The following is a 13,050-nucleotide window of genomic DNA, read 5'->3' on the forward strand; positions in this document are numbered from 1 at the left end:
TTTTTTTATATATTATTCTCTCTCTCTCTCAACCCCCTTCCTTATGTGTGCCGCTGCCCCAGGCCCCCATGTGCGCCTCTGATTGGGGAGCCCTACTTGTTTAATCTACACTGGGCCCCACAAATTCTGATGCAACCCTGCCTTCACCCACCATGAAGCATCCTTGTAGCGCTGGACTTTTACAGGTGACTAAGACGCAGCCCGATCCTGGCTTGACTCACAGACGGTGATGCTCAACATGATGTCACGTAGCTGCAGGCCACCTCCCGCTACACTGATGCAGTGACACAGCAGGGCAGGCTGCAGTGCACTCAATTATTAAATTTTTTTTTTTTCTGTTTGAGCAAATGTGTTATTTTTTTCCGGTGGGGGCCAATGTGATTGTATTTTGTTATCCTATCAAGGCCGTGTGTGCTTTTCTTCATGTGGGGGCCAATGTGTGTGTTTTTCCCTACTGGGACCAATAAGTTATTTTTTTTTTTTTAATCCTATCGGGGCCAATGTGTGTTTTTTTTTTTCATGTGGGGGTTAATGTTTTTGGTTTTTTACTACCAGGGCCAATGTGTGTGCTTTTCTTCATGTGGGGCCCAATATTTGTGTTTTTTCACTTATCGCATGCATAGTGATGTTCATTAACGCTGTATGCGTGTAGTTCTACAATCAAAACCACAAAGGTCAGCCAATAAGAGCTGTCCTTTGCGGTGTGAGAACTTCCAGGTTTATGACCTGGAAGTCCTTCTGCGCATGTTCCGTTATGGGATGCATAGTGTCAGTGACGGCAAGGAAAATTTGCAAACAATGTCATTTGTTGCAAATTCAAACTTGAGTATTATAAGGTATAACTTAATGCATTACTGTAAAATAAAATAAAAAACGTACAGGTTAATATGGCTACCATCTAACTACTCTGTCACTTCTATCTCATACTATAATACATGCAATAAGTACAGAGGATTGTAATGGTACCTTCATAATTGGTCTTGCTCTCTTGTCGAACAATCCAGAGGGGAAGAGGTAAACAATGGCTTTCTGAAATAAGAAAATGCAAATATAACATTGACAATACGCCATTTACAGAACTCTCATGCAGAAAAACATGCTGGATTATGTGGAAAAGCATTCTCATCAATAAAGGTTTCATTCAATAAAGAGATCATTGGAAAAGGCTACTGCCATGACTATTTCCCTGCCGAGAAAGCTGCCGAGTGACACTTCAGAAGTTCTGGATCTTTCAGAGTTGGCCTTACACCTCCTACATGTTACTCATAAGAAAAATGATGTCTTAAATGAATAAGCCCTGAGTGGACTTCCACCAATTCATACCTACGTTACCCATTCAGAGTTGTGCACAAGTCAGACGCCGATTTTTTGTTTTATAAAAATCTTTATATTCAAGAAATGAATGACCACATCATCTCTTGCAGCTAGTAGTACCCCTAGTGATGTAATTGCTGTACTACAGCATGTATTACAAACAGTTCCCTTGTACATTTACATAGGACTTAGAACAGTCCCTCTAGCAGCAGAAGAGCTAATTAACTATTTGTTATTGGAATATCACTTTGTCCAATATGACGTTATTAAATCGCTACTCTTTGGCAGTTGTCACGATCAGTACGTTTGTGCTGGTCATACTACGGAATCAAAAGGTAGCAAAATCCTCTATGCAATTGGAAGATGGAGAGCGAAAACCCATATATAATAATAAAAGTGGATAATATTCTGTATATTGATATAGTAAGTAAAATAAAGAAGTGAATGCTCATCTATTAATGGTGAAAAATAAACCATCTCATTTAAAGAGTATTTATGGGTTGATTGTTGATTCTCTTGGGAGAGATAAATAGAACCAAATATTGTTTACACGTTGTGCACTAAGAAGAGTGTATAAAAAATATGGTGTGGTTATTCGGAGCATTCGTAAATCCAATATTTTGGGGCTTTTTTTTCTTGGCGCACTTTACAGCTTGCACATAATATTTAAAAATAAAAAGACAGAGATAGGGGCTGATTCAGACTTGGACTAAGTCTGTTTTTGGGGCGGATCTTGCAATTTTCAGCCACATCTCCACTGAGTGGGTGCAACTGGGCGTTCACAATATACAGGACGCCTATACACAAGGTATATAGGGCACTATGTATAGCACATTGGTGTAACAGTCATCTTAGTATACATATGCAATCCATAAACCCAGGTTATAGTGTCAATTATTTAATAATTGCAAATATGCATATGACGATGCAACCAGGATTTCAGATGTAAATAGAACAATAAACAATGTATACAAGAATATGACAAGGACTGTCATTTTTCTCATTTACTAAAAAGCTCCAAGCAAATTGGAATGTCTCCACCTATAGTATGATACCCTTTCCACTGGGAGTCAGGACACCACTCAAATACATTACTATTGCAAGACAAGAAGAATGGGCATGTAAAATTCAACAACTGTCCATAAGTAGAACTCTGAAAACCACACCTGATTGAGCGAGAGCTTCCCTTCAGTTTACACTCACTTACAAAAATGTCAAGTGACAAATACAATGCAATACAAACTATATTTGGGTTATGTTCTTTAACAGTTACTGCCCTGGCCAGTCAATAATATCAGTGCTTAAAGATCACTGGCTAAGTAAACTATCCATTCAAAATAACTTTGTAATAATAGTAAACAAATACTGAAAGTCAGTAATTTCTACATATAATGGTGCATACACACGATCAGATTTTTCCTTCAGATATGAACAATAACGATTTTAAAATCGTTCAGTCGTTCATATCTGAAGGAAAATCGTTCATATCTGACATGCCTGAACGATGGACGATCAACGATGCGCGTTCCCGTTTGTCAGATAACGATATCTGACATCTGATGGGTTTGCAATCAGACTTGGACGATTCCATTCATTTTAATGCAGTCAAAAATCGTTCAATCGTTCAAATCGTTCAAAACTTTGGTAAAATCGTTCAAATCGTTTAATCGTTCAATCGTTCATCTGACAAATCTGACAAGTCTGACAAATCTGACAAATCTGACCGTGTGTACGCTCCATAAGGGGCATATCCAGTTGTTGTACGAAAAAAACCCTATAAAATAAAGGTGATTTGGGGGTAATTTTAGGTGAATAAATAACAAAAAACAATTACGGTAAAACTTAAAAAAAATTATTAAAATAATCTTTTTCATTTAGATTCAAAAAAAAAAAAAAAAAAGAAAACTAAATATTGAAAAAAGTGTGGGGGGGTGGGGGAAGGTGGTTTTTGGGGTAATTTTATGCCAATAAAATAAATATGTATATATAAAAAAATTGGGGTGCAGTAATTAACAAAAAGTTGATTTGGAGGTAAAACAACACAAATTCTGCAAATCTGCAATTTTACAAAATACAAGGTGGACAGGGTACCAGAGGCTTCAAAGAGTTGAAATCCTTAGTTATGATATTAAGTTATAGAAAGTCTAAATTTGCACTATACAGCCATAAAATAAACTAGGGCTCCTCTTGTAAACTAGATGACCAATAGGACACTGCTATAGTGCAGATGTACAAGACAAGACAAAGCAATGTTGGTACATTCCTGCTAGAAGGATAGGTGCTTCTGTAATTCAATCTACAAGTATTCTCCTAGTGTCTATTCCACCCTTCAGATGTACTCATATGTGATGAGGAATACTGGCAATCTTACCCAAAGTGAGCTGAGATATGCCAATGTTTATGCCTATTAATGCTTACTTATAAGTTCTGTTCACCCTTCTAATACATATCTTTTTAAATGGTGGGTATGGGCAAATAGTGGATGGGCATTTGGATTATTTAGGCTGCCATTCAGTGGTTCCATCTGTGCCACCATTTGAACATTATTTACATAACTTACAAATATTTATTCAAGAATTAACTACATTAATTCCCTGGAACACCTCACTGGCGTTGTTTGTCCAGGTGTACATTTGCACTCTATGGGGGTTATGTAATAGGTTCCGATTTCATGGAACCAGCAAGATTTCAGCTAAATTTAAAAATTGTGCCAATAATCACGGAACTGCCGCGATTGTGCCAATAATCATTATTCTATCCATATAGGTGGGGATATTTTCATCTTTCATGGAAATCTCTCCACTATGTACAGAGGGGAGAGTTAAATCCCCGACATTTAGTAGAAGTCTTTCACGTTTGTGAAAGACTTCCTCTGTGGAAGCTGACTGTGCATGCTCACAGTGTCAGCATCCGGAGCCTGGGCGGGGGCTGCGAGAGCGAGATCCGCTTCTGGATTCTCCATAGGCTTATAGCAGTTTACACAATCTGAAGATGTATATTTTTGAAGTGCCGGAGGAAACCCACGCAAGCAAAAATATATCTGAAGATGGTGTAAACCTACCAGGGCCAAACTCTGAAAAGCTTTGTATTTTGGAGTTTGGTACATAGGGGTCAGCTAATAATGGGGACTGCCGGAGATTTCTGCATAATTTTTTGTAACAAACAGCTTGATATGTAGATCCCTTAGAACTGATTGCTGCTTTAAATTTAGCTGCAATCCCGCTGAAATCCTGCTGGTTCCATGAAGGTCGGAACCTATTACAAAACCCTTTATAGCTGGATTTCCTCCTGACTCTAAATGAGGCCCACAACCTGATCTGCTATTATATGGGGGCTATTACTTAAGTACTTGTAAAACAAGAGATCTAGTAAGAACTTACCTTTGTTATCTCTGTTTCTACGAAGTCCATAGGGTCGACAGGGTTGACCTTGGGGTATAGCTGGATCTGGATGAACGGGCACCACGCAGTTAAAGCTTTCACTGCTCCCAGGATGCACTTGAGTCCGTCCTCCTCTATACCCCGCCCCCGTGCCACAGGCACCTCATTTGGTAAGCAGCCAAGGCCGGAGGAGGAGACTAAACAGAGAGAAGGAAGACTGGAACACACAAGAAACCATACTCACAGAAATGGGAGACGGAAAACCGGTGACCTGCCACACAGCCCATTTTAAGCCAGGTGCATCAGGGCGGGCGCCCTGTGGACCCTATGGACTTCGTAGAAACAGAGATAACAAAGGTAAGTTCTTACCATATCTCTTGTTTTCTACTTCAGGGTCCAAAGGGGGTCCACAGGGTTGACCTTGGGGATATCTCAAAGCAGTTCAACTAAGGGCGGGGACGCTCCTGAGCAGAAAGGAGAATCCTGCACCCAAATGATGCATCCTGAGAGGCAAAGTTGTCAAACGCATAAAACCTCAAAAATGTCTGAATGGAAGACCTGCACAGCTGAACAGCAGAGGCACCACGTCTAGCAGCCCAAGAAGGACCCACAGACCGAGTGGAATGAGCCTTAACAGAGGCCGGAACAGGTAAACGTTCCTGTATATAAGCCTCCCTAATACAGAACAAAGCCAATGGGCTAACGTCTGTTTGTTGGCAGGCCAACCCCTCTTATGAAAACCAAAGAGGACAAACAAGGAATCGGACTTTCTTACAGAAGCCGTCCGATCAACAAACTCTGAGAGCACGGACAACGTCCAACGAAGCCTCACCAGCTGTAAGATCAGGAGATTGAAAAGCTGGTACCACAAGTTCCTGATTGATGTGGAACTTAGAGACTACTTTAGGCAAAAACTAAATTAGGAAGGGGGGACTACAGGAAAGTGCCCCCAACTCGGATACCCTCCTGGCTGAAGCAATTGCCAGGAGAAACACAGTTTTCATTGTTAACCACTTGAGGTCAACAGACTCAAAGGGAGGTCCCGTCAGGACCCGAAGAACCACCGCCAAGTCCAATGGAGCCACAAAGGGAGGTTGAATCCTAAGCACACCTTGGAAAAAGGTGTAAACATCAGGCAGGGTAGCGATCCGTCGTTGGAACCAAACAGACAGAGCCGATCCGTGAACCTTCAGGGAAGCAAGACGTAAGCCCAGGTCAAGACCCGACTGTAGAAATGCCAAAATCCTAGAAACCCTGAACACCTGAGGATCAAAGTTTCTGGACTCACACCACTGAAAGTAAGTGTGCCACACTCTGTGGTAAATCCGTGCAGAGGCAGGCTTACGCGCCCTCAGCATGGTACCGATGACAGAGGTAGAAAAACCCCGGGACCTTAAGACGGCTGTCTCAAGAGCCACACCGTCAAAGACAGCCGACCCAGATCCGGGTAAGTACCCGAGGTAGCAGGGAGATCAGAGGGAACAGGTACGCTAGGTGAAACGTCCATTTCACCAACAGCGCGTCCACTAGGCTTGCGCCTGCATCTCTTGTCCTTGAGCCGTACACGGGCAACTTGCAGTTGTGACGGGAGGCCATCAGGTCCAACTCCGGCAGTCCCCATTTGTCCACGAGAAGTTGAAACACCTCTGGGTGAAGCGACAATTCCCCTGGATGCACGTCATGACGGCTGAAGAAGTCCGCCTCCCAGTTGAGGACTCCCGGGATGAAGACCGCCCGAGATTGCCGGAAGGTGGCACTCCGCCCAAGCCAGGATCTGAGACACCTCCGACATCGCAGCTTGACTGCGAGTCCCTCCCTGGTGATTTATGTACGGTACCGTGGTAGCATTGTCCGATTGCACCTGAACTGCTCTTCCGTGAAGAATGGTGCCTGACGACAGTAGAGCACGGTACACCGCCCGTAGCTCTAGAACGTTTATGGGAAGGGCGGCTTCCTCCGCCGACCAACGGTCCTGAAGAGACAACGAGCCGGTCACTGCCCCCCAACCCCGGAGACTGGCATCTGTCGTAAGCAGAACCCAGTCCGGGATCCAAAAGGGGCGACCTTGGACGAGATGAGCTGACTGAAGCCACCATGCCAGAGACCGGCGCACTTCCGGGGACAAAACCAGCATCTGGGATCGGATCTGGTGAGGTATCCCGTTCCATTCCGATAGAATCTGCCCCTGCATGGGCCTGGAATGGAACTGGGCAAACTCCACCATGTCGAATGCCTACACCATGGACGCCAGGACTCTCTTTGCCGAATGGACCGACACCCTGCCACTGCTCAAGCAACTGTGTATCCTCAGTTGTAGGGAGGACACCTTTTCCGGAGTCAAGAAAATCCTTTGTTGACAAGAATCCAGAAGTGCTCCCAGACGCACCATCCGTTGTGATGGGACCAGAGAGGACTTCTTCCAATTTATCAACCACCTGTGTGCTTGAAGACAAGCAATGGTCAGGTGGAGATGTCGAAGAAGCACCTCCGGGGAGCTTGCCAGCAGCAGAAGACAGTCCTTGCCAGCAGCAGAAGAAGGCAACGCCCGAAATTGGTAGTGATGGTTCAGGATAGCAAACCTCAGATACCGCTGATGTGCCGGTGCTATGGGCACATGGAGATAGGCGTCCTGGATATCGAGAGAGACCTTATAATCCCCGGGTTCCATCGCCAGAATGATGGAACGTAATGTTTCCATCCTGAACCTGGGAACTCTGAGGTATTTGTTCAGAGACTTCAAATTCAGGATAGGGCGATGAGAACCATTGGGTTTCTGCACCAGAATAGTACCCCGTCCCGCGCTGAGACTGCGGAACGGGAACAATGACCCCTGCTTGTAGCAAGGATTCTATAGCTACCTGAATCTGGACAGCTTTGGTCTTGTCCAGAAAAGGACTCGTGCAGAAAAACTGGTGGGGCGGCCTGAACTGAAAAGACAGGGCGTACCCCTGAGAGACTACTTCTCGAACCCAGGCATCCGTGGTGGTATTGTGCCAACACTGGGCGAATTGGAGAAGTCGGCCTCCCACTCTGGGGTCCCCCAGAGAGAGGCCCGTCCCATCAGGCAGCAGGTTTATCCTCCTGCTTGGAAGAAGGGCGCCGAGCACTCCATGCCTGCTTCTTGGGCTTGGGTGTGGCCTTGGTTGCCGAATGTCTCGGGAAGGACTGACCCTTGGCCTTACCCGGAACCCGAAAGGACCGAAAGGCAGAGCTCCTCACTTTAGCCGGCGCAGAGGCCGAAGGGAGGAAAGCCGACTTGGACTTAGCCAAAGTATCAACTATTTTGTCCAAATCCGGACCAAATAGTAATTCCCCATTAAAAGGCAAGGCCTCCAGACCCTTTTTAGAGTCAGCATCAGCCCCCCAGGACCTCAGCCACAGGGACCGCCGAGCAGACACCGCTGCAGCCGACACCCCAGAAGTGAGCAGGCTGGCATCCAAAGACACTTCCCCGATATAGGAAGCTGCATCCCGTATCTGTCCCACTAACGCTCTCTGGATATCCGGAGCATCATCAGGAAAGGTATCTTCCAAGGCATTGGCCCTGGCCTCAATGGCCTTAGCCACCCAGGTGACAGCCATGGACGGGCGAGCCAACGCCCCGGAAAGAGAGTAAATGGACTTTAATCAAGTCTCCACCTTCCTGTCCGTGGGATCCTTCAAAGAGGAGATAGACGGCAATGGCAGCGTCGCGCTTTTGATCAAGCGGGTGACGTGGGAATCCACCGCCGGCGGAGTCTTCCATTTCCTGCAATGAGCTTCAGGAAAAGGATAATTTGACGCCAACCTCTTCTGTGGATGGAACCTCTTACTGGGTAATTGCCAGGCCGCCGCCATATGATCCGTTAATTGATCAGACAGGGGAAACACATTCGAAGTTACCTTGGCTTTTTTAAAATTAGGAAACTTCGACCTAGGGGCCGGCGCATCATCCTCTACATGTAGGATAGCCCGCACCGCCCTAACTAAGGCTGAAACATTAATGGAGGACTTAGCTTCCACCTCCTGCCCCATGGCATCAGAGTCAGAGTCCTCATGGATTTCTCCATCATCTGAGGACACTTCCGAGTCCGACAACTGTGCAGCCAGTGAACTCACAACAGGACGTTTGGGCGTCCTTGGTGGCACATCACTTTGCAACATCGACTGAAACGCCGAGGAGGAGGCTGCCAGACTCTGAACAGAGCTGGAGAGAACATCCACCCAAGGTGGAGAAGCCGTCGGAGTAAAACTCTGAAAAGGCACCACAGACTGTCGTGTCCCTGGAGGAGACTGGACATACACAGGCAGTCCCGAATAAGGACCCACAGTCTGGGCCCCGGGGGGAGACTGCAATATTTGCAGAATACCCGGGGAATGGTGTGCTGGGGCAACGCCCTAGAAGGGACAGTTGATGGGACCGATAACCGGTCCGCAATGGACGCCAGCACCTGTGAAAACATCGCCCAAGGAGCGTCCTGTGACACAGGGGGATTGGAGGGGCCCGGTACCAGCTGGCACCGTCCGCACAGACCATCCTGAGATAAGTCCTCCCCATCAACTCCAGCAGCACAGCGTCTGCAGGAAAATAGCACAGGAGCCACAGAGCGCTCAGTCTCCCCATCAGACATGATACAGTAAATACACAAGAAATACGTATCACCAGAGGAATTACGGTGTTAACACCCGCGCACTCACCAGTATGCGACACAAACAGCCCAGATATGGTACTGTGTAGCACACAACAGTATGTGACTGACCCCACAAATACGTGATTTATATAAGTGAGGGTATCAGAAAACGCTCTTCCCCCACACACCTGCCGGGCCGTAGGAGAAGGAAAGGGATAGGTATAAGCTGACAGTAATGGAGAATAAGTCACAGACACAGCACTAGCAATAGTCACATACAATGCAGAAAAGTTATACTCACTGCACCTTCCGCTACAATCAACCGCCCAGATTCAGTGTCTGGGAGGGCTATAGCGCTGTGTACACTGTCCTTTAGCAGGGGAGAGGTACACAGGGGGACCGGTCCACTTGATATCGCCTGGGAGTCTGCGATGCCTGCCAGTGAAGATGGCCGCCGGAGACCTCAGAGGAGGAGTGGCCGAGAGATAAGAGCAGCTCAGCGACGCCAGACTGCGTGTTGAAAGGCGCGCTGAGCTGAGGGGAGGAGCCGCTAGACAGGGAAGGCTGCCTCCCCTGGCTAGCAATTAACCCCTGGGTTGCCGGTCCCGCTTCCAGCCTGTCTCCCTGGTGGTCTAGCGGACACGTGGGGTATTCCTCTGTAGAGGGGGAGCCCGCCGCCATTGCTAGCGCCTCCGGTCTGTTCCCAGAGACCGAAGGCTCCTGACTGTGTATGAAATACGCGACTTACCTGATCCCCGTCGCTTCCGGCAGCAGTCATGGGAGTCCCCAGAGCCCGGCTAGTACAGACTCTGGGGTCCCGTGGCGATCCCCAGATCTGTAATGGCGTCGCGGCGCCAGCGGGGAGAAGGAGCGGCAGCGTGTACGTCCTAAAGGACAGTCAGATGCTGCCGCTCTAATAGTGTAAAAAAATAAAATATTTTCTCTTTAAAATAAAGCTTAGGGGCTGCTCTTGCAGCCCCACTGCGATAGGATGACCCAACTCCGGCCGGGCACCAACTAAAACTGAGGTGCCTGTGGCTAGGGGGCGGGGTATAGCGGAGGACGGACCCAAGTGCATCCTGGGAGCAGTGAAAGCTTTAACTGCGTGGTGCCCGTGGATCCAGATCCAGTTATACCCCAAGGTCAACACTGTGGACCCCCTATGGACCCTGAAGTAGAAAATATTTTTCATACAAGAACATTACTTTATTAAAAATAGAGGTGTGAAGCTTCTTCAATGCGCTTCCCTCGTGATTTAAATATACCAGCCGCCATCATATGTACGGGAAGATGAAAACATAATATTTATGAATAGGTTTGTTACGATGTAATGGTAAGAAATACTGCCTCACTGCACTGAGGTCATGGGTTTGATTACCACTACGGCCCGAACTGTGTGGAGTTTGTAAGCTCCACTGGGGCAGGGACTAGATAGCTAGAGATGTCAAATAACAGCTTGGGGACGAGCAAGGGGGAGTTCAGGTGGGGATTCAGCAAAGGAGGAAACGAATTGGGGCCCACCCAAACTCTGGTGTCTGGGTAGGAAGATCATGGAAAACGCTGCGCCAATCGGGCTGCATAAAGGTATTTTTGACAGATCACATTTTATTACTTAAATACTGTAGTAGCCATAATACTTGCTAAGGACACATGAAATGGAAAGTGGGTAACAGCATTGAAGGGCATGTGAGAAGAAATTAGCAAAAGAAAAGTAGAAATAAAAAAAAGTTTTTTTTCTCATAAACCACACCAGTATATGGAAATTAGTGATTTGGGCACAATTAGATCGAACAAACACTGCTTAAATTTTAAAGCTATTTTTGGATTCTTTATTTTACTTGTGTCTGTCAACCTGATATAAGCTAAGCTTCTGATGGATCAAAAAACGTTTTTAATTGGACGAGGTCTCACTATTTTGATATACGATAATGACTTTTAGAATAAAGAATTTGGCATTGACAGATATGTGGCAAGAACAATTTAATCATAGCCTAAAGGAAATTATGGATTAATTACACAGCAGTAAAAATTGACAATTACAAATTTGTGATGATCTACTTACCAAGTCTGGCTAAAGAAATACATCAATGCCTGCAGTACATTGTTTTTCCATGCCCTCATCATTAGTAAAACTTGCAATAAATAACTTATATTGTATTATGTTAAAATGATCTAAGAACAGTTTCCTGTATTGCTAATACTTACTGAGCAGCATACACGCACAGCTCTTGTTTATCAGATGCTATGAGGTCCCACAACGTACAATTTTAATCTATTATATACTTTGGTCTTCATTTAAAGTTCTCGCACTCAATACTGAACACCCTTGTAAGGTTGCTATTGGTGGAGGAGAGGCTATGTTTTGGGGGACAAAGGGGCATACATATTAGTTATAGGGACTTGGGCCTGATAATGATCATTTCTTATCGCATTAATAAAAAATTAAAGATTGCCCAAATGTACCAAAATACACATACAGGGACATGAGCCCATCCCTGCAATGTGTTACAAGTTAAGTGATCACGAATGCAAACATCTTACTTTTGAGTTCGGGAACTGGTCATGAAACTGCTATGGCCGCCCATATATACTTTCAGGGGATCCTTAGTATTTGAGGGTAGCCGCCGAAAATGTGCGTCTTTGGGGGATATCCTGTTAACACTTCTTGATAAACATGGCCCAAAGTAGCACTGCACCAACTTTTATCAGCGGGTGCTGTGATAGAGATAGTATGTGCTGTTCTAATTAAATGTTTTGTTATTGTGGGTTTTTTTATTCTCTTTTTTGTGTACTGTATTGCAATGTGAGCATGTGGCTATTGGGATGGGGGGGAATAGGTGACAATAATAGGAAAAAAAAATACATACACACAATTACTTGTAAATGAATACTTGTATTGGTATACAAATGGGTCTAACAAGATCTGGAAATTTCGGTTTAAACTGTTACCAGATAGATAAGTGTTCCCGCTAGGCAGTGCCCCACTGAAACAGCCTTCCGGGTGCCGCAGTATCCTGCAGGGCAGAAAAGTAGTGGTGAAGCAATTACTGGCAGGTGAATAGATGTCACGCGCACGGCATCTATTCACGCTGCAGGAAGAGCTTTGGGGCTGCCCAGCATTTCCGCGAGAGCAGGGCACGCCCCTTACAGTGATTAAAAGGGGCTGCGTCTTAAGGATACCCTTTTCCAATTGACCACTCCCCCTTTTCAGGCACATGTGCCTTCAAGTGCCCTGTTCACCAGTAAGTGCCCTGTCCCCTGCTCGCACTAGAGCACCGGTTCTCAAACTCAGTCCCGAGGACCTCAAACAGTGCATGTTTTCCTTGTCTCCTCACAGAATCACAGTGAAATAATTAGCTCCACCTGTGGATCTTTTAAAATGTGTCAGTGAGTAATGAATACACCTGTGCTCCTGCTGGGTGAGCTGGAAAATGTGACCTGTGTGGGGTCCTGAGGACAGAGTTTGAGAACCACTGCACTAGTGTGAACACTAGATAGAGATCCTTATATTTGCCAGCCTAAGCACTAAACCAAAGACCAAACTAACATTGTAATTCCCCTTATGTTAAAGTACATGGCCAAAAGTATGTGGACACCAGAACATCACACCCATATGTGCTAGTTGTACTTTAAAATCAGGGGCATTTGGAGATGGTTCCCCCTTTGTGGTTACAACAGCCTTCACGCTTTTGGAAAGTCTTTCCAATAGGTTCTGAAACATTGCTGTAGGGTTTTGCATTTATTCA

The 13,050-nt window shown here is 45.6% G+C and overlaps 1 protein-coding gene across 1 annotated transcript in view; it reads right to left on the reverse strand.

Moving 5' to 3' along the window:
* Positions 1 to 13,050, reverse strand: part of MRPS9 (mitochondrial ribosomal protein S9) — an 89,732-nt gene that overhangs the window by 27,426 nt on the left and 49,256 nt on the right. Inside the window, exon 3 of the mRNA XM_088454165.1 lies at positions 967 to 1,029. Within this exon, the coding sequence (XP_088310291.1) occupies positions 967 to 1,029 (63 nt within the window). The remainder of the gene's footprint in view (positions 1 to 966; positions 1,030 to 13,050) is intronic.

The sequence above is a fragment of the Taudactylus pleione genome, unplaced genomic scaffold (assembly GCF_031769625.1).
Source record: "Taudactylus pleione unplaced genomic scaffold, aTauple2 ptg000609l, whole genome shotgun sequence".
Classification (NCBI taxonomy): domain Eukaryota; kingdom Metazoa; phylum Chordata; class Amphibia; order Anura; family Myobatrachidae; genus Taudactylus; species Taudactylus pleione.